The following is a 22958-nucleotide window of genomic DNA, read 5'->3' as shown; positions in this document are numbered from 1 at the left end:
TATACGTACATATAACATTCTAACTGTGGTAGCGTTTTTTTTTTTTTTTTGGCACCGATTCAAGAAGCCTGGTTAGGATTTAACCAGATGTGTAGACACCTGACAGATACATTTAAAATAGTATTCGGTAGCAGAAATTAAATCTAACCTCAGCCTGGCACTAAATACAGTGGCAGAGCAGACTGCTACAGTCTGTTGTTCTGAAATGTGTATTTCAGAATTACTATGTTAACAGCCTTGATCATGTTTATACCAAAAAAAATTTTTTATAGGAAGACGTAAGAAAATAAGATGCAAATGCAGAAAATCCTAATGTTGAAAAGAGAAACTGAGCTAAAGTGCCACAGTTACTGCTTTTGCACGTGGATCTAATATATGAACCTTTCTTTCATAATGGCTGATAACTATTTGTGTCTTCTAATCATTTGACCTTACATATATACATGTTATTCTTTTCTGAATTCTGATTAAGAGTTTATAATTCTATATTTACCTTAGTCTAGCTTCCAGCTAAGCCTCTGACTTCAATATAAAACTGAAGATCTGTTTTATGCTGTAAAGTAATATTTTTAACAATTTTAAGCTAAAGTCTAACCTACTGAGAATGTTAAAATTTTTAAAATTTCCATACTTTTCCTTCTTTTACTCTTATTTAGAGTTTATATCCAGAGTTGTACCTGACTAGTTTATGAATTTGAATGTACATTTTGTTTGAATTAATTTGCCTACTTTAAAAGCTGATTTCCTAGAGATTATAAGAAGTTAATGAATAGCTGTTTAGAGGTCACAGTTTAACCTAAATTTAAAGATGAATAAGGGAATGAAAGCCAAAGTTATTTCCATTTTACCTTTTCCTTTCTGCTTGTTTAGGGATTATGAAAATTCCATTTAGATAAAGAATAATATGCACTTTTTAAAAAGTATCATTTTCCATAGATCTATTGTTTGCAAGTTCAGATTTCTACTTTTGTTTTTTTAAAGTGATCAAGAGCTATAATACTTTGGAAATTTCTTTGTATGTTAATGAGCTTTTTTGAGAATAGGAAATTTTTTTTTATAATCAGTAGACATGAATTAAAGCCATGATCCTAAAATTATCGTGGACCTTACAGATTGGCTCCCTTGTGACCTCCAAAGTCATAATTTGTCCCTTCTGAAAGTCCCACATTCTTTTCCACTCTCCTTCCATCCATTCCCTGCCAGAAAAACTCCAACCACTTATCTTTAATCCAGTGGTTCTTAAAGGAGAAGCGATATCCGAAGTACCTAGGCCACCACCCCACTCCTTGAGAGCCACCCTTCTAACTCGGCTTGGAGGGTCTCTGTTCTCAATTTGTGACCCTATTGCTTTTGCCTGATTTGCTTGATTGTTTAATGCCCCTCTCTGTCAGAACGCTGTAGGTGACACTGTGGCTCCCTCTCAGACCCAATGAAGAACATCCTTAAGAAGATAAATACTGTATATTGGACAGTGTCACATGTCTAGGGGAGAAAAACAGATTACTTGTAATCTTACAAAATTCTGTATTGTTAATTGAACTTCTAGTAGGAAAGCTCTTCAAATCTTAAGCCAAAGGCAGTCTCTGTTGTACGTAAGTAGCTAGCTCCTGTTTTTAGTTCCAGATTTCATAGCAAAAATCAGATAATAGTCATTTTAAATTTACATTTAAAAACTAATTTAATTAGTTGAATATTTAACAAACTTTCTTTAATATCATAGTTGTTAACATTTTCAGAGTCAAGACTCTTTGATACCCTGATGAAAGTTATGGCCCATCTCAGATTAATGCAGATGTACACAGACACAGAATTGTGAATAAGACTGTAGGTGTCTCAGCGCTCTTAAGGTTCTCCTTGAACTCCCTAGAAGTCTAAAGGGAACTCACTTAAGAGTATGCTACATGCGAAAAATGAGTATTTTCAGAAAGATAAGGGTGAATTATAATTTACTAAAAACACGTCAATTAAGAACTATTCCACAGTGGTTTGCCTACACGCTGTCTTCATCAAAAGGCCCAAGTTACAATGGAAAGGAATTCCTCCCATAAATTTACCCCATAGAAAGAGAAAATATGAGATGCCTTTTAAAAGCCTTTGAATCAAGTCGCTGAGTATTGCCCTTTGGAATTTCTCTCCTGGATTATCCCTAGGTAATAAAGGTAGAGAGCAACACCTAGGTTCATTTTTAAATTAAATTTTCTTACACTATTATCTCTTTCTTTTCATCTAACCAGTTATCATTGTGCGTCTTTCTCTCTGGAGGCAGTTCTCTTGGGCCAGGAGTAGTGAAGGGGCCTGCCAAGAGGACCATGTGACCAAACACTGATGCCCTGTGGGTTCCTCGGAGAACACAGGCAGTTGTTTAGATGGTTGTCTAGTTAAAAGCAAAGCTCAAGAGAATAAAATACTACTAGGCACCTTTCCCAGTCCCATCTTTTGTGTTATTAAAAACAGTTTGAACTGTATTATTATGCCTGCGTCCATTAATGTAAGAGAAGTATTTGAATGGGGCTTGTTTAATGAATATACCAGCTGAGTAAGTGAGTTTAACAATCTTGGTTGAATAAGCAGGAGTCAGCCTTTCATGGACACCTACAAGTCCCCTTGTGTTTAGGGTGGTGTTCCAGAAGAGTCAAGTCTAGAGGAAGTATGTTTTCCTCAACGCTCACAGTTACACTTCTCACTCTCAATCCATTCATACTGAAAATGATGAGTAGTGACTGCTGAGGTACACATCAGCCAAGCTCTCTTGGTTGTTATGGTTTGATATTGAGGCGTTTCACTGTATGCTTTGGTTCTTACTCATTTCCAGGAATCACTCTGCATGATGAACCTGTCGACTGGGCGGCAGCAGGCGATCATGTTAGTCTTACGTTGGTTGGAATGGATATCATCAAAATCAAGTGAGTGAGAAAATGAATTTCAGCAACTCGAGTTTTAGATATAGGACCTCAAAACATAAATTTTGCAGTTTACCAGCTCAAATGAAAGAATGAGTATTAATTCTGAATTTCATTTGGCCAAAAATAGGCACTTGTGGAAGTGTAAGAATGATAAGTAAAACCTACTTCAAATTGAAATTGATGATATGAGTGCACGTAGCTGTTGCTTGAGCAAAAGCTGCGATGTGTGAAATGACGCCGGGGCAGTAATGGGGGTAAGCCATGCTTGGACCCCGGGGGTGTTGAGAACAAGTCCCTCCTGTCCTTGATTGTTTCCCTCTGTAAATGGTTTTGGAGGTATCCTACTGGGTGTGTATTTATTTGTCTCCCAGCTACCTTCTTTCTTTTGTTTGTCACAGTGTTGGCTGCATCTTTTGTGGCCCCAGGGAGCCCATTAAGGCCTGCACTCGTTTCAGGGCCCGAATCCTCATCTTTAATATTGAAATTCCTGTCACTAAAGGATTTCCTGTAAGTTTCAAAATGTTTAATTGTTACTGTTTTTATAAATTCAAAGTAACTTTATCCTAACAAGTAATAACTGTGTTTAGAAGTGATGATCCTATTTATTTTCAACTAATATCTTATTACTCTAATCAAGAAAAACATGAAATTAGAATTTGAAAATCATTTTTATTTTGTTTTTTATTTTGATCCTTGAGCTTGGGGATTTTTTTCAAAAAGGCATTGAGAAAAAATTTTATCATAACTAGAATACAAAGTAATGATGATAAAATTTATCTAGAGAAAATGGTAGATACTTTTTTGCTGTGTTCTAAAGGTTACCTGACTAATCTTAGATTGGGTCATTCTGGTTTTGTTTTGTTTTAATATGCTTATTTATTGTTTTTCTGATTATAAAAGTAGTGCATTGTTATAGAAAATTTTGGAAAACACACAAAAATAAAGATAATAAGAATGTTCTGTAATTGTATAATCCATAGATATCTACTCTTTACATTTCACTGTATTTTTATGTATACATGTTGTCCACCCATTGGCATTTATGGGTATATTCTGGGGTCCTTGGTGTGGAGTAAACTTTGTGCTGAAGCAACACATTTAGACCCTGTGTGCTGTGAGGTTGCTGTGCAGGTTGTCATTGACCAGCATCATTTGAACATGCACATTTATGGGAAGTGGGAAATTTTATACTATAGTGTTACTTTATCCAGAAAAGATACGACTTGTGAATGCTGTGAATTCCTGTGTTTTCTGTGTAATTTTTTCAGATATTTAGGGCCATAACTCTGGTTTTAGTTTGGTACCTTGGTTTTACCACTTAACAAGTGAGGCTTTCCTTTTTTTTTTTTTCTTGATCAGCTTGAATAGTACAGATTCTGCATGACAGTAAAAAATGTTTCTCAGTGGAATTAAATGGCTTGCCTTTGAAAATATAAACAGATCATTTTCACCATTTGATGCATCTTTGAAATAAAAGTAACACGGTAATAGTAATTGACCTTTAAACTTAATTTGAGTTAGTGATAGTGTTTTAGAGGTTGAGAATAAATTTGTTTAGCTCATTTAATTTCATTTTATACTCATACACCTTTATTTGAGATAACCATGTGCTTTGCTTATAATTCTTTGTAATTATTTCTATGTAAATTTGATCATATAAAAATTATATTTATAAGATACTTTTTGGTCCTTTAGTTTTATAATTATATTGCATCTCTCCCATGTGCTAAAAAAGGAGTAAAAACTTCTCTGCAAAAAAATTGTTGTGTTGAAAATATTTAATTTTTCAATATTCAAAATTCACGTATTAATAGGCAAGAAACTACGATCTAATTGCTACGAACGAACGGCACTCATTCTTAGAAAGCAGTGTGTCCTACGGGGAGAAGTTGGAGAGGTTGGGACTGTGTTTTTACTCATGCAGCAATAATTTTTGCCAGTGGAGAGTAGAGAGGTCAAGAGGTCAACAGTTACTTTGAATAGTAATACTGTCTTCCTGTCTACTGTAATTTCTTAAAAATAAGTACGAATTGAAAGTTTTTCAGTGCTGCTTTATGAGATTCCACCCGTGTATATTGATTCATGAATACCAGGATGAAATTTGTTTCAGAAAAAAATGGTTGTGTTTTGTTGTTCAATCCACTCCCTGTGGGAAGAAGCCTTTATTCATATATACATACCAAGAAAAGTCTTTCTAAACAATTAAAATTTCACTATTTAGAGACTAATTCCTTAATGCTACGTAAATATATTTAAGTTTCCCTTTGTTTATATGGTAAACTCTCTGTATTTTTAAGAAGAATAAATGGAAGAATGAATTAGGCTTTAAATTCATGTTTGATTTTTTTTGTTGTTGTGGTAAAATATACATAACATAAAATTTACCATTTTAACCGTTTTTAAGTGTACAGTTCAGTGGTATTAAGTACATTCACACTGTTGTGCAACCATCACCACCATCCATCTCCAGAACTTTTTCCTCATCCCAAACTGAAACTCTGTACCCATTAAACAGTAACCTCCCATTATTCGTCCCCCGCCCCCCGGTAACCACTATTCTACTTTCTTTCTCTACGAATCTGCCTATTCTAGGTCCCTCACATAAATGGAATCACACGATATTTGTCCTTTTGTATCTGATTTATTTCATTTAGCATAATGTTTTCAAGGTTCATCCATGTTGTAGCGTGTATCAGAATTTCATTGGTTTTGAAGGCTGAATAGTATTCCATTGTTATGTATATGCCACATCTTGTTTATCCATTCATCTGTTGATGGACATTTAGGTTGTTTCCACCTTTTGGCTATTGTAAATGACGCTTCTGTGAACATTGGCATGCAAGTATCTTTTTGAGCCCCTGCTTTCAATTCTTTTGGGTATATACCTAGAATTGCTGGATCATATGGTAATTCTATGTTTAACTTTTTGAGGGCTGCTAAACTGTTTTCCACAGCAGTTGCATCATTTTACGTTCCCACCAGCAGCGCATGAGGATTCTAATTTCTCCACTTCCTCGTCAACACTTGTTTTTTTCAAAACTTTCTTGTGTTTGGGTGTGGGTGGGTGATTTTTTTGTTTGTTTGTTTATGATAGCCAAACTAATAGGTGTGAGGTGGATGTCATTGTGGTTTTGATTTGCATTTCCCTAATGGCTAGTGATGTTGAGCATCTTTTCATTTCTTTATATATTTTGAGTATTAATCTCTTATCAGATATATGATTTGCAAATATTTTATTCCATTCTGTGGGTTATCTTTTCACTGTCTTGATAATATCCTTTGATTCATAAAATTTTTAAATTTTGACAACGTCCAGTTTATCTACTTTTTTTGTTGTTGCCTATACTTCTGGTATCATATCCTAGAAATCATTGCCAGAGTCAACGTCAAGAAGATTTTTCCCTCTATTTTCTTCTGGAGTTTCATAGTTTTAGTTCTTTTGTTTAGGTCTTTGATCCATTTTGAGTTAATTTTTGTATATGCTGTAAGGTAAGGCTTCATCTTCATTCTTTTCCATGTGAATATCCAGTTTTCCCAGCACCATTTGTTGAAAAGACTGCCCTTTCCCTATTGAAGGGTCTTGGCCCCTTTGTTGCAAATTGACCACATATGCAATGATAATTTTTAAATATAGGTTACCTAGAGATGTAAGGAAAATAATAATTGGACTTATTTTGCCACCTAACAGATTATGTGGCCTGTTATAGTTAATAAAACACTGGATAATTTGATTCTCACAACCCCACATGAAGTACAGAATCCCAACCCTTATCTGAAACTCTTCAGGCTAGTGTGTTTCAGAATTGGGAAATGTTCATATTTTAGAAAGATGATATGATTTGTGCATGTTATGTAAAACCCCTAACAGAGAATGGGGCCACACCCTGTAATTGAACATCCTAATATTTCTGACCACAACTTATTAACATTAATGCTATGTGAAATAAATAAGGACTCTAAATTGCCTCACTTCAAGTCCTGTTTTACTACGTAAGTGGATTTATAACAGAATTAGGAAAAAACTTAGGTTTTCATTCTTTTGGGGTTTTGGAATTGCAAGTAGGAGATTGTGGACCTGTGTTAGTATTATCCCCACCTACAGATGAGGAATTGGAGGCTCTGAGGGGTTGGGACTACCTGAACAGTAAGTGGGTGAGCCAGGACTGATGCTCAGCTCTCTTCACTCTGAAATCCAATGCTTCTGTTTTCGTATTACGTTATGCTGCAGATTGCTTTGACTTATAGATGTCTTTGGTTATATATAATGTGAATTAAAATGTTAAAATAACATACAGTTACTTCCCACTTATTTACATGTAGATCAACAAGTATTTTGTTTGAGCTACTCTCTGTAAGACACTGTGGAGATAGAAAGACAAATAAAACCTAAGCCTGGACTGCCACAACCCATTCTTCATCTACTCTGATTTTACACTGGAAACCACACATAGCTCGAGAGGTTAGAAGGAACCTAATCAGGTTCATGTGTTTCTGTTCTTTCAAATTTGGCAAGCCATGGAGACGGATACCAGTTTCTTAGTCACACCCGAGCCCAGTGAAGGGAATCCTGCTTGTTTACCTAAGTTGCTTCTTGAAAAGGGGTATTTCTGAGGTATTTAGACCTGCATGTATGTCACACTGGTGCTGTTGGAGACCTGAGCCCACTGAATGCACAAATGTGGCTTTCTCCCTTTACCCTTCTTCAGGGAAGGTTTTTTCCCCTAAGAGTTGGTTGTTAATTTTGGGGAGGATCTTTCCAGTTCACAATGGTCAAATGGCATTGAAAAATAAAACTAATTTGCCTTTGTACAGTAATGGAGGTTCAGTTGTGCCTTAAAAAAAAACCCTTGTGACTGCTTTTCTCCATGTGTATTAGGTGTTCTTTATTCCATCATTCTTAAGTTCATTTCACAGATATTTCCTGAGTGCCAGTGAAATGTCTGGCTCCGGTCTGCAGAGTTCTCTTTCTCACAGAGTTCATATTTGCAGGGGATGACAGACATTTAAACTAGCAGTCACAATAAAAGTGATATGTGATGTAGTGGGATTGTGGGACATAGAGGAAGGGTGTCAGCTCAGACTAGGGGTTCAGGCTTCCTGAAGTGATGCTGTACTGGGACCAGAGGTAGAGTGGGGTGAGTTGGAGTTCGCCCAGTGGAGCAGCAGGGATGAGAGGGTGTGTTCCAGCCAGAGCATGTAGTGTGTGTAAAAGCCTGAAGGTTAGAAAGGGCTTCCTGCCTGTGGGGAGTGAAAGCTCAGTGTGTCTGGAGCATGGAATGCGAGCGAGGATGGAGAAGGATGAGGTGGAGCGGTGAGCGTGAGTCAGCTGAGAAGGGCCTTGGTGCCTTGTAGTGGGATTCAAGTTTCCATGGTTTTAAAAAGCAAAAACATATCATTAATTTTGTATTTTAGAGAATCACTCTGGTAGACATATGAAGAAGGGGTTATAGAGGAGTAAGAGTGGCAGAGGGACTGGTAGGAGCCTGCATTTTAGCTCAGGAGAGGTGACTGCCCTGGACTTACTTTTGTAGCAGTGAGGAAAGAGAGAAGTGGACTGAAATAGAACTAACAAAGTGCTGATTGAATGACTTGGTTTTTTCCCACGTCCAGGGTTGTGCATCCACAGTCTGTATTTCTGTTTTCTGAACATGTAGACTATTTTAGCCAGGAAATTCCAGAGTAGAAGTATTAGTATTTCTTCAAGCAAACAGCATGAAGTGGTATTTACAAATCAATCAAACTTTGATAGCTTTGCCACTTCCTGGGTATTTGGTCTTTCCACTCTACTCAAACTATAGACATGCTGCACACTCATTGCTTTTTATTTGAATGAGGGTAGTCAGTCTCACTCTGACTACAGCTGACGGAAGCCTAAAATTTACCTCTGACACTTGTCACCACAGCTGCATTAAGTTACTTAACCTTTTTGATATTAAATTTCCTTACATTTAAACCATGAACAATAATAGCTCATGTATAAGGTCATGAATTAACTGAATGTTGATCGTGTGCTAGGCACCACTTTAAAGTAACATTATCTGAATTTCCTCATTTTGGTGATGAGGAACCTGACCCAAATCATGCAGCTGGAAAATATAGAGTCAGGATTCAAACTCAGGTCTGTCTTAGTCAAAGCCTGTCTGAACTCCCATATAATATTTTATTTTCATTATCTAACAGTGAGTGCAGTAATTACTGCCAATATGATGATTCCTCTTCCCTTGTTTTTATGATGAAACAGTTCACATTTGTTGAGCATCTATATACCAGGCACTGGGTCTGATCCTGTTTAATTCTCCTCACAACCCTGTAAGGAAGGTTATTTAATGTACTAAAGTTTGCGTAGTAAGAGGTGGAGTAGAAATTCAAACTGCCTCCTGTGACCTTTCTCCCCTGGTAAGTTCAGGAACAACGTGATAGAGTGGTGGGGTCTGGGGGAGGCAGGTGGAGACCCTGAAAGGCTCTGAGCAGTGGTGCTGAGCTGACTGTAATGAGACGTGAGTGCCAGAATAAAAGGCCAGAGACGCCACAGTAAACAGCTTCTCAGTGTTGGGTTTCTTGTTACAGGTGCTGTTACACTACCAGACTGTCAGCGAGCCTGCCATCATTAAACGACTGATCAGCGTCTTAAACAAAAGCACGGGTGAAGTCACGAAGAAGAAGCCAAAGTGCGTATTAATACACACAAGCAATTTAAGCAAATTCCTCACAGATCAGTTCATTTGTATTGTATTTCTCTTTGTAGTAAGTGCAATCTGTTTTTACTTGTTCCAGAAATAATTTTTCCAAGGACTAGATTAAAGCAAACACAAAAACAGATGTTTAAGCTCCTGCTTAGGTGTGAATGCTAGATATAATTTCTGTTATGTGTGGTGAGGGGGATGTGATTGTAAATAAAAAGGTAATTATAAATTTTTATGTATGCATCAAGCCCTAGACACTGATGATGTAAAAATAAAGGCATTTAAAAAATTACTCCTACATTTTTAAGGGTGAGTTTGAATTGTGCCTAACTGCTGGTTCCATACTCCGGCTGAGTGTCCTTCTTAACTTTCTTGTCACCTCCTTAATGGGAATCATTCCTTGTGCTGAGAACATCCAGGAAGAAAGTGATCTACACTCTCTGTAGCTCCTAGTTTTTTTCCACCCTGAAAGTATTTTCCTTTCTGCTTGAAGTCCACCTGGAGCCTTAAGCTAAGGTGATCATCCCCGCGTTGTTCTCCTCTGATTACCATTAATATCTGGGCCTAGGTCTGGACAGTTCCCTTTGGTTGAGACAAGGTTGGCATTCTTCAAAGTAAGTGCTTCCTGAGAAACTTGAAGCTTCTTACCCCAGTTCAACTAAAGGCTAACCACAGTTTGGCTTGGCTGCTTTAGGTTTGGGGTTTTCCTCACTTAACCCTTTGGGGAATCCCACCCAAAATCCCCTTTTTTCGGTCCTTGGGTCTTCCTCCTCTTTTGCACCTGTGTAAGAGGCCAAAGGTGGTTAGTGGGTTAATGGGTTGGCTGCAAGTAGGGGAGAGAATCTCCACACTGCTCTAAACTCATGCCTCTTTCTCTGTTAGGAGGGAAGGGCTTCTTCATCTCTCTTGAGATGGTTCTTTATTTTTAACCTGAGTCTTTGGCTTCTAGCCTGAGTGTCTGCTATCGTGTTCTGAGAAGTGTGATGGAACTAATGGCTAACATTTCTTGAAGACCACTATTTTCTACACTCTGTCGTGAATGCTTTCATGTGGTTTATATTCTCAGCAACCATATGAAGCAGGTACTATTATTTTTCCCATTTTTCAGATGAGGAAACTGAGACTTAGAGAGATTGTATAACATGTTCAAGGTCACAAAGCCAGCAAGTGGCAGAGCCAGGATTCTAGTTGGTTCACATAAATTCCATTCTTTGTGGCAGGAGCCAGGTTGTTTGACCTACACACTTGGTTTGGAGAATTTTCAATCTGAAGCTGGCTCATCATGTCTGATCCTGAACTCTCCCCTCCCTGCTCCTGCTGCAAGTCTTGTTCTTGTTAGCTTTTCCCGTCACCTTCTTTGTAGCTTAGTCCTTCTCTCTTATTTTGCACCAGTGCCATTTGGCCTTCCCCTTCATTTCCACTTCAGACACTTCTTAGACTCAAGTGCTTTATATGGAATGGAATTGAACTTTCTAGAAACTAAATTAAGTGCAGATTATGAATATATTAGATGCTGTCTTTCCTAAGTAATGGGACTTTGGGCTGAAATCGTCCCAAACCAGTATTTGGAAATTTTGGAATACTTTTTTAGAAACTTGTGTGGCTTATTCTGTCTGTCTGTCCCTCAAGAAATCTTTCAGAAGGGGATTTACGATTGCTGCCCTCTTTCCTTCCAGAGCACGTGAAAATTAAATTAGAGAAGGTTTTCAAACTGTCCCCTTTTGGGTTCTCCATCTTTCAGTAAGTCTAGATGGGGCCCATGCACAAGGATTTTTGTTTGTTTGCTTGTTTGTATGAAACTGTTTGCAGTTAGGTCCATGCCCCATCTCTCTTCATTTCATACAAACAATGTATTGTGTGGAAAAGTCCTCTTATGTGATTTTTGTCCTGAAGCTCTGTTAAAGAACCACTCTTCCTATGTGAGAAAAGAGAGAGGAGGGAGAGAGATTTAGAGCAGTCTGTTGGCTAGTTAGGGGATTATCCTCTTTAAGGATAACTTCCTAACACATAGTCCACCAATTAGAATTTTACCAGGGAAGACATAGGGCATCGTATTCCTCTTTTCAAAGGCAGATGCCTCACTCTCTTTATTAGATCACTGAACCTCTCAATTTCATGAGGAATGAAGGGGAGGGCTGTGGTGGAAGGGCCTGGAGCATTTTAGGTTATAGGATCCTTCAAGGGATAGAATTGTGTATGGAAGATTGGTAAAAAAAAATATATATGAGCTAGCTAATGTTTCTTAAATCTACAATTACTCCTCTCATTTCTTCCAACTAACCCAGAAAAATTCAAAGGCACATATTTTCGTGTTAAGAAATATATTTTTTTCTTTTTAAGTTTTGAAAGACTAAATTGATTTGTTGATTGATTGTGAAATATTTATTTTTCAGGTTATTACATTATTCACTTCTATTGGATATCCATTTCTTCCTTTTTCTTTTTCTTGATAGATTGTTGACTAAAGGCCAGAACGCATTGGTGGAGCTACAGACACAAAGACCAGTCGCTCTCGAGCTCTACAAAGACTTTAAGGAGCTGGGGAGGTTCATGCTGCGTTACGGGGGCTCCACGATAGCTGCTGGCGTGGTCACCGAGGTATTTTAAAGGGGCTGATTCTGTGTCCATGCTTATGATGTCTTCTCTCTCTACTTTTAAGAATGATCACTGAGATTTTATGGCTTAAGGGGAACACAGTTATGGTGTTAGAACAAGATTTTAAAATTTATATTAAAAAATTAGAAGAATGATGGGAAGAAAATGTTTGGTCTTAGAATTTCTCATCGTAAGACTGCCAGACTGTCTTCTCCACCAGTAATCTTGCTCAGAATTAAAGGAAATTCATTGAAAAACAGGTCTGTGAGTATAGAGTCCAAATTATGAGAATACTGACGTTAAGAGTCAAATGAATTGGGGTAGTGATTTCGTTTAATAGAAGAGCCCTCATTAAATTTTTTTCTTTAAATAACTGGCTCTTAGTGCATTTGAAATGATTTGTTTAAAAAGTTGACTTAATATCTTGGTAACGTTTCAGAAACATACCTATTGTATAATACAAGGTGTAGTTGAGTTTTGGAGAAAATAGCCAGAAATGAATCAGAAAATTTCAGTAATTTAAGCTTTCTTCCACAATGTCATGATTAATATAAATCTTATATTTTTAAAGGGGGCTTCATTCCCTCCTGTGATTGTTTTCTGCATAAAACTTACTCAATTTGTTTAATTGGATGTATGCTTTGAACGTAGGGCTTTAAGTGGCACCAAAATTCAGTCACGTGTGTGTCACGTAAGAGGCTCTGGAGTTAAACTGCCCCAGTTGGTGTTACGGCTCCACCGACTCCCGCCGCACAAGCACAGCATCTCTCCTGCAGTTTGTCCACCACAGAAGTGGGGTAATGGGCTGTCTCCTGGAGTGGTTGTGAAATGAGATGGTCTGTGCGGAGCCCTGGGCGCAGTCACTGGCATGTGTAACGCATGTAGTAAATGTTACCTAGTATCATCGTTGTCATCAGCATCACATTTAATCTGTCAGTGTTTTTATAGAAGAGCATTCTGAAAATAAGATACAGTTTCTTGTGGGAAATAATGAAGAGATTATAGTAAATCTCAGAAATAGCATGACTAGAGAAGGGGAAAAGTTGCAGGAGAAAGAAGAAAGTTTGATTTTGATGCAATAATTATTTTACTGTCATTTTCCTTTTGTTGTTCATATAATGTGATTTATTAAATTATAGCAAATACCTTATTTTTCCTTTACAGATAAAAGAATGATGGGTCAGAATTTCTACCGTGTTTCCAAAGCAATGAAATAGTCAACCTCTCTTTTTAAAGAATCCAGATATTCAGTTAAAGGAACAGTGTGCAATTCATATTTTTTTTAAGTGAGAGAGAAAATTGAAGCTATAGTCAGCTGCAAAGAAGTGTTAGTAATCACTCCTGCAACAATTTCAAGTTGCCAACCGGCAAAGAAAGGCTAATATTGCACTTTCATTTTAAAACCAGCTTTCCCTTTGAAATGTTAGTAAATGGATTTACTTTGCTGAGATTTATGGAAACTGTCAAAAATATGTATTAGAAGACATTGAATCATCATGAAATGAACTCTACTTCCAGCCAAGCCACAAAATGTTTACAGTTTTCTGTTTTGATTTTCATCTGTACTGCACACATTTGAAGGAAAAATAACTACATTGGGTTGTTGAGGTAGTTGATGTTTGACCCGAGCAATTTTTTTTAGTTAACTCTAAGATTCACTGAAGGTTATAATAAAGGTATTTTGGGTTGAGCATAAGAATGTTCTTCCTCCAACAAATAATCCTTTGAAAGCTTAGTCTAGAATTAGTGGTAACTGTTTCTTTGGTAGTCAAGATATTATTTAAGGCGTAAAGCTAGCTAATAAAATGTCTTAGTTTGAGCATAACAGCAAAATGTGTTTTGTTTCTTCAGTGTTTATGTGGTCTCTACACTGTTGCTAAATATGGCTGAGGGTTTTGTGGGATCTTCTTCACCTAAGAGCTTCCAAGCTCTTGCACGTGAATTCTTGCTTTTTATCCTAACAGCAGATCAAATTTAGTCTCCTCCATTTGTAACCATAACTTCACTGTATTATTCCCATTTTCACTTTTAGAATTACACGTGTTGACTTTATCTTGCATACCTTGTAGACTGTACGTCCCCCATGAGTAAGAGTCATGTTTTTCTTTAGTTTCAACAACAAACTCCAAGGTTCGTTTATTTAACAAGTGTTTGTTGAGCTGCCTCCTGGGTACAAAGAGCTTGAGAGTAAATTTTATCCTCAGCTGAGCCTGGACTATTCATGATAAACGTTTTCTCCCTGGGAAATGGTGTGATTTATATATTGACTACACAGCAGCATTTCCTCTTAACTAAACAATAACACCCATAGGGCACAGGGCCCAGAGTGTGGATGTGTTGTCTGGTGAATGATCACAGAGTGAGCACACTGCCACAACACGTCTTTACTAAAAAGTATGTGTGGAGTTGTGACTTCCGAATCAACTTGCTAAGGTAAAGTGTTTTATTTGTGTATTAATCAGGAATTTAACAGGTACGTGTGACAGAAATCTAACTTAAAGTGACTTAAGCAAAACAGAAAGACTGCGGCAGCCCTAGCTTTGAATCCGTCTAGACTGAGCAACTCTCAGTGTCAGCAAGGACTCCTCTGTGCCCTGCCTTCTCCACTGTTGGTTTTGCCCTCAGACTCCACAGTGAGCTCCTCACACCCTCCATCCAGGATAAGGACAGGCTAAAAGAGCATGTCTTTTCCAGAAGCCCTAGGAACAGCTCATCGTTGACTATAGTTGAGTTTAGTTTCTTTCCTTGGGACATGCTTGGAGTTGAATGTGAAGTGACTCTCACACACGTTCATTATTTATGACAGTATTTGAGCCCCTCTTTATAGTAAACAATTTATAGATGTAGTCTTTTTTCTCCCATGAATGTGTAGATCAATAATAATTTTAACCGTTGTTAAAATGTAATCATTCACTTTAGAAAGCTTGGAAAATACAGAAAATTAGAGGGTGAAAGGAGTGAGGAGGGGCTGTGTAAATGCTCAGATCACAAAGAGGGAGTTCAAAACTTTAGGACTGGGGAGGTCGTGGTAGAAAATTCTACAGCAAGCATATATTGATGCCTATCGTTTGTTGATGTCATCCAAGACCACCAGGACTCAACTGTAGTCAAAATTATTTTTATTGATGCTTGCTGCAGCGAGAGACCACACACCACAGAGGGCTCTAGGTGCTTCTCAGTAAGAAGGTGTGAGGAGGGGCTTGTTAAGAATTTGAGCACGTGTAGGTAATTTTGAGGAGGTCTCAGTGAGGAAGGCTTTCTTCTGGTTTGGGTACTGTCAGAAAGTGGGAGTAATTCTGCACTTGGGTATCAGATTTTATCTAGGAGGTGGGAAAAATGGGACAGGGTGGAGCCTCAGCAGTCACTCGTGTTAGCCACAAGAGGGAGATGTTCGTTCATTTTTATGGTTTGCACGGTGGCTTGGTCTGTGCTCAGGTGTGAGTACAGTATCTCACTTCATGAGGATCACAGAGTCACCTTGTCTGCTGTCAGATTTAGGAATTGTTAGTGCTCAATTGGAGGACACCATGGCCCAGCTGTGAGTGCACGGCCCGCTCTTAGCTCTCAGAAGCTCCTTCTTCCCTCTGACACTGAAACCACTTATTTAAATAAGTAGAAGTAGATTAATAGTGTAAAACAAAATCATGAAATAAGTCAATTAAATTATACCTCAAATGTGGGGACTTGAAGTAGGGGAAGAAAAAGCATTAAATTACTTACAGTTCATAAAGGAACATCATTATTTTATTTTGATAATCACGTAAGACAAAGTTTTAAGACTGTTTAGGGTGACCACTAATGGAATTAATAAAACTATTCCTATCAATGCAAAGACGGGAGCAAAGAAACTTAGTCTGTAGAGCAAAAAGTAGAATGGAAATGAAACAGCAACAAAGTTAACCAAATGAAGACAAAGTAGTGATTGTTACAGGAAATGAAAGCAGTTTAGATTTTTCTCTTAAAAAGATAGACTCAAACTGCAAAGCTAATGATGTGTTATTTGCAAGAGATACGCCTAAAATAAAACCATAGATTGAAAGGAAGAAAGAGACACAGATGTAGCAGGGAAATAAAAACGATGACCCTGCATTGGGTGTTTACCATGTGCCAGGCAGTTGCCTTCACCCAACGCTTCATTCGATATTTCTATAATTGTATGACGCAGGCATTATTTTTTTTATTTTTGTTATTGTGGTAACATTGGCTTATAACATTGTATAAATTTCAGGTGTACATCATTATACTTTTATTTCTGCATAGATTACATCATGTTCTCCACCCAAAGACTAATTACAACCCATCACCACACAGGTGCCTCATCATCCCTTTCACCCTCCTCCCTTCCCCCTTCCCCTCTGGTACCACCAATCCAATCTCTGTCTCTGTGTGTTCGTTTGTTGTTGTTTTTATCTTTTACTTATGAGAGATCATACGGTATTTGACCTTCTCCCTCTGGCTTATTTCACTTAGCATAATACTCTCAATGTCCATCCATGTTGTCACAAATGGCTGGATTTCATCGTTTCTTATGGCTGAGTAGTATTCCAATGTGTATCTATACCACATCTTCATCCATTCGTCCCTTGATGAGCACTTAGGTTGCTTCTAAGTCTTGGTTGTTGTGAATAATGCGAGGCAGGCATTCCTAACCTCGGTCCACAGGTGAGAAAACTGAAGTTCAGAAGTTCAGAGAGATTGATGACTAGTAAGTCAATGACAGAGCCATGATTTGAATTTGGATGTAAGTCTGACTGGAAGCCATGCCCACTACACTACACAGCCTCTCCGGAAATCACGAGTAATGACATGAACGCAGGACTGAGGGTGTAAAACAAGCAAACGGAGAGACTTCGCTGATGAAGAGGATCATTTCATCCTGGGGAGAGGTACAGTGTGCGAGCACAAAAGTTAAGGACCAAATAGCGTCAAAATGCATAATGGAAATTTATTAGAAAGGAAAATTAAAGGACATATTGACAATTATTAAGAAATTCTCACAGCACTGCGTTATAGATGATGTAAACCAGCAAATCATCAAGGACTTGAATAACATGATCACAAAGTAGCAAGAATGAACATACAGCAAAGAGGATACAGTTATACGTCATTTCCTTCAAGAATTTGGTAATGAGGTAAATCTCTTGGAGGGGTATGTTATAAAGGCAGCTCACGAATCAGACCATAGGTATAGAGTTATCTTTCAGCTTTAGAAGGTCCTAAACAGATTAAGCTCCCCTTCCTGCACTACAGATATTGGAATTATTGGTTACAGAATATAAAATAGCTGGGTGAAATATTTAAATCTTTAATATTTACTTAAATAAAAGGTGGAAAAATAAGCAAAAAGACTAAAAAATGATCGGACAAGTTTAAAATCAACCGAATATAACTCTTAGAAATGGAAAATATAATATTTGAAACAAAACTGGTATTTAGATTAAACAGATTAGGTACAGCTAAAAGAAGAATTAGTGACATATGCACAATATATAATGTACTGTGTAAATATATAATATGTATAAATTATACATATATGTATATATGTGTATTATATATTTAAAATAGTGGAATCAGAGTATAGCCTTAAATATTTTTATTATCAACATGGAAAAATAAATGAAACATTCAACTAAAAAATCTAGAAAAGATACAAAACAACTGTCCTCAGAAAATGCATCTACGAGTCCATATTGATATAAATAAATGATTGAATAAATAAAGGGGAGGGAGACAAATCTCCATTGCAGAAGCATTTGAAATAATTTATGTAGATGCTCCATCCTCAAGGAGGTGGAACATAACTCCCACTCCTTAAATGTGGGCTGAGCATGGTGACTTCCTTCCAAAGAGTACAGTATGGAAAAGAGGCAAAAAAGAAGGATTTGACAGTGGAGAAACCTGACAAACAGCACCTCAGCCAGGTGATAAAGTCCACATCACCAGTGGCTGTCACATTGATCGTGTATACCATTGTTAGGGAGTGGTGAAAATGGTACTTCACCTCTGTGGTCTTCCTCCCCAAACTCAAAACACCAGTCTAATCGTGAGAAAAACATCAGACAGATTCCATTAGAGGAGCGTCCTATAAAATACATGACCATGCTCATCAAAACTGTCAAGGTCATTAAAAACAAGACAAGTGTGAGAACCTCATTGCCAGAAGGAGCCTAAGGAGACGTAACTACATGCAGTGCAGTATCGTGAATGGGATGCTGTGCCGGAAAAACACTAGGAAAACTAGGGAAGTATGAATCAACTTGGACTTCAGGTAACATTAATGTATCACCACTGGTTCATTAATTGTGGCAAAGGTACTACACTACTGTGGGACATGAGCAATAGGGAAACTGGGTGCAGAGTATGAGAATTCTCTGTACGAGCTTCCCGGTTTTTCTGTAAACCTAAAACTGTCCTAAAAAATAAAGTATTTTACATAGTTATTCTTTAAATGTTTATTATGTAATATTTGATACAAGCAAAAGAATAAGTTAATATGTAGATTAAGGAGATAACAATAAAAACCCGTGAACCCATCCCTCTAGTAGTGAATTAGAACATTATTAATAAATATTGAAGTTACCCAATCCCATAAGTCCGCCTTTTCCCATCCCTGCCATGATACTTAATTTTGAGTTGAACGTTTCCTTTCTTTAAAAACAGGTTTTTTTACAGATGTATACATGTATGGCATGACTATATGTGCCTGGTATGAGGTAAGAATCCAATTCCACTTTTTCTGTTAATGTTTTTGTTGAAAATCTCTCAAATATATGGATGGAAAAGGTCCAAGTACAGTACAAAGAACTTTTCTCCTGAACCATTTGAGATTATGTTGCCACATGATGCCCCATCATTGCTGAATATTCTGCGTATTTCCTGCAAAGAAGGATATTCTCCTGCATAACCACAATATGGCCATGAAAATCAAGAAATTAACATGTATAGATTGCTACCATCCAACCAGACCGTATGAACATTTCAACTGTTGAAGCAGAAATGCCTCTGACCCCGCTTCTGTTCCTGCTGTGTGAGGGTTAGGCTCCTCTCTGACCCGTCCCCTTGGAGCTCTGCTGTCTAGTTGGGTGAGTTCCACACCCAGTCCCACCCCGCTGCCCTGGTTCTTCAGTGGTGAAGGATTGTTGCAGTGGTGAGGGATTGTTGCAGTGGTGAGGGATTGTTGCAGTGGTGAGGGATTGTTGCAGAGCATTACCTTGACTTTGCTGACTCAGCTTCCAGCGATGCCTTGTAAATTCAGTCTTAATCCACTCCAAGGTACGAGGTCTCTTTCTGGAAATCTCCTGTTTATGTCACCCCTGACTCCCACATTTCACAGAGACCCTCTCTCTGGTTTGTTCCCAGCACCGTGAGAGGGTCACGTCGATTTCTGTTACCTCTTCTGCCCAGAGCTGGTCTGTCTACAGCTCTGCAAAAATTTGCCTCTGTCCTTTGATCTTGATCCCAGATGGTGGTCTATGGGCAGTCAAGGTTCCCTCCCAACACGAAGAAATAGAGAAATTTGTGGCCTCATTCCTGGTGAATTGTAGGCATGGACCAAGAAGCCTATGATGTAGGGTCTGCTCCTCTTGTATTCCAGATGTGCTTGAAAAAATTCTATTAAATCTCTTGGATAAGAAGAAGTGGTCCTTGGCCAAGTGAAACCCTTCTTAAGAAAATTCATTCTCAGAATCTTTCCGTTGATCAAGTTGGGTCTACTGGGGGGTTAGGAAGCCTAGAGGATCTGCTCTGCCTGGGAGTTGGGAGTGGAGGGGTCTGATACTCCAGTAGGTTTTGAAAAGAAGGAAAGATAGCAGAGCACGCTCATTCTAAGGTATTGTGGGTCAGTTATTTCTACACAGTGCACTTTGCTGAGCAATCCCTTTCACTTAATGTATTCAGTGTAAGGTATCCTATTTTTTCTGATTATCCTTGGCCGTTGGGCCCAGAAAAACTGCACCTTAATTGATCCTAATGCCTGATCCTCCCCAAGCATCCAAGTCACGAGTACTCCATCAAGGCACTGTGGAGTCAGTAGCAGCCTCTTCCACAGCTTGTGGCCGTTGTAACCTCAATTTGATAGCACATTAACCAGGTGTAATTTTTGTGATTCTCAGAGCAGTGTTCTCAGGCTGGTGTAGGCACACACCTTCACCTGCCAGGCCCACGATTTCCTCCACACTGGTCACATATCACTGGAGCTCATTTGAAGGCTGAAGAGCCAGGAGAGAGAAGTCAGGTCTGGCTGACCTGCAGGTGGGGTCAGTGGTTGCACACCAAGGGCTGATGGGATGGAGGGGAAGGAGGGTGAAGGGCTGCTACATTATGCCAAAATGGACCAGGTCAAGCTCGAACAGCAAATGGCACAAGGATGCCACCAAAACTAATCCCCATGCCTGCTCAGGAGCTGGGCCCATGTCCATGTGGGGAAGTTCTGAGAGATGTCAAGCCGTGTCCAGTTTATGATCCTCTTCTGCTGTTATGTGCAGAAAACTCCTTCCCCATGGTGTCCTTGGAAAGTTCCTTTCTCTAAAAAGACCTCCTTTAGATAGTCGTCTAGTTAGAATCTTTTGGATTATTCAGAACTCTATAAAAAGACAAATTCTGGTTAATCAGCATCAGTCTCAGTTGCTTCAGTCATATAATCGCATTTTTCTCTGGCTTGGGTGAGAGGAATCTCAGGTGAGTGGGTTGGGGGGAGGGAGGGTGATGCATTATTTTTGAGCATGAGGTACTTGGGAGAAGGGTGGGCTGCTAAGGTTCTGAAGGGACACAGAAGGCTCTAGAAGCTGGAGTGGGAGAACCAGGGAGGCAGGCTACAAAAGTCTGCGTATGTGGGCTGGGTATTCACTCCTCATCTCTCAGCTCCAAGCTCACTCCTTGGTACTTTGCTCTGTGGTGCCAGGGCTGCGATCTGCAAACCATATTTCTCACATTCCCTTGTCGGCTGGGTTCCTGCTGAGGGGAGGCACTAGGAAGAGCCTGGAAAGAGAGAAGAAGAAGACCCTGCCCTCTGTCTCCATCCCTCTCAGCGTCTCTCCTGCTCCAGCCTCCAGTTGCTCTTGGTCCTGTCAGCATCACCCACACCACATGCCTTCAGAGGCACCTGCACCGGCTGGGGGGTGGGAGCGGGGTCTCCTTCAAGCTTCTGGTAGCCCATCTCTTCCTTTTTGTCCCCCAGTCTCAAACATGGCAGCTGCTTTCTGCAGTTACTAATATCTGGGTTATCTCAGTGGCCTTGTGTGCTCTTTCGGCCTTCCAACATGGACCGTTTCCCTGTATGAAACTTGAAATACCTGCCATGGTTTCCGTTCTCCTAAAGGGACCCTGCTGTAGGGAGTATTGTATTAGTTTGTCCAGGCCTATCTATTTGTATTTACATGTGACCAGTTTCTAACATACATCACAAGACGTTTTCCATGGACGTGCATCAATGTGACCAACAATCATTAACATAAGATAAAAGATTTTAAAAAAAACCTGGAAAGGAAATGTTAAGAATTTTAAGCTGAGAAAAAGATTTTCATCTTGACACTTTTTTCCTGCTTCTTACTGGATGGGGAGCCTCAGGGATCTGGCTATGTTATGGGAGTCATAATTGCCAAGTTTCTGCAGAGGCTTTGAGCTGCAGAGGAGAGAAGACCTGGAAGTCGGCCCTTTGTTCAGCAGAGCGTCCTAGGTAGTTTTTAGATCTGCAGAGAGAGGCCGGGAGCTTAGCTGCATGGGTCGTGGGGAGCCTATTGCTTTGTGGCGGTGATGAGCATGAATTTGGAGATCACGGAGAGAGAGAGCAGGAAGGAGAAAGCAGGGGGGCCTAAGGAGGTGCCCGGCCAGCCAATGTCCCCAAATGACCAACGAATTTAGAATGTTGATCTCTAATATTCAGCTAAATTTTTACTACAAAAGTAGTATATTGTTATAGGCCCACCACAAAACTGTTCAAGAAATTTAAAACCATATGGAGTGCAGAGAAGAAGAAACCATCCGCTCCTCCCCTTTTCCCTCTTCCGTCCTACAGGCATCCAAGGAGATCGTATCAGCCATGTTATTCACCAGCTTCCTTTTTCCTCTTAACAGTACATCCTTTCAATGGCTACATAATACTCCTTATTATGGATCTAACAATTAATTATAATATTCGCCAGTTGGTGGACATTTAGATTGTTTTTGATTTTTTAATTACCATAAAAAAAGATGCCCTGTGACTTATCCACTTGCACACAAGCAAGTAATTCTGTAGGAGAGACTCCTAGAAGGGGGATTGCTGGGCCCAGAGTGGGCACGTTTAAATGCTGACTCTGCCAGATGGCCAGCTGGACTTCTGCGACCCCTCCCAGCACGGGGTCAGAGAGCACGTGTTTTTCCACAGCCTGAGGCAGAGTGGATCTTACCCATCTTTAAAACTCTTTTCCAGGACTGGCCCGATGGCCTAGCGGTTAAGTTCACGCACTCCGCTTCTGCGGCCTGGGGTTCGCATCCCAAGTGCAGACCACCACACCGCTTGTCAAGCCATTCTGTGGCGGCGTCCCATATAAAGTGGAGGAAGATGGGCACAGATGTTAGCCCAGGGCCAGTCTTCCTCAGCAAAAAGAGGAGGATAGGCATCAGATGTTAGCTGAGGGCTGATCTTCCTCACAAAAGGAAAAAAATTATTTTTTAGTCTGATTGGCAAAACGGGGCACCTCTCTGTAGTTCACATTCCTTGATTGACAGTGAGCAGAGCATCCTTCCAGCATTCATTAGCCAGCTGTATCCCCTTTGCTAGAATCACTTTTTTATAGCC

At 39.2% G+C, this 22958-nt stretch overlaps 1 protein-coding gene across 2 annotated transcripts in view; it reads left to right on the top strand.

The window, feature by feature from the left end:
- Positions 1-17561, top strand: part of HBS1L (HBS1 like translational GTPase) — an 82720-nt gene extending 65159 nt beyond the window's left edge. For both annotated transcript variants that reach the window (XM_004422347.3, XM_087444134.1), the window contains 5 exons: positions 2813-2903; positions 3302-3410; positions 9471-9571; positions 12040-12184; positions 13346-17561. In XM_004422347.3, coding sequence (XP_004422404.1) covers positions 2813-2903; positions 3302-3410; positions 9471-9571; positions 12040-12184; positions 13346-13357 — 458 coding nt within the window. In that variant the 3' untranslated portion in view covers positions 13358-17561. The remainder of the gene's footprint in view (positions 1-2812; positions 2904-3301; positions 3411-9470; positions 9572-12039; positions 12185-13345) is intronic.
- The last annotated feature ends 5397 nt before the right edge of the window (positions 17562-22958 follow it).

The sequence above is a fragment of the Ceratotherium simum genome, chromosome 19, assembly GCF_057802395.1.
Source record: "Ceratotherium simum simum isolate JZ-2026a chromosome 19, ASM5780239v1, whole genome shotgun sequence".
Lineage (NCBI taxonomy): Eukaryota > Metazoa > Chordata > Mammalia > Perissodactyla > Rhinocerotidae > Ceratotherium > Ceratotherium simum.
The sequence above is the reverse complement of the archived record's forward strand: the minus strand, read 5'-3'. Positions and strand labels throughout refer to the sequence as shown.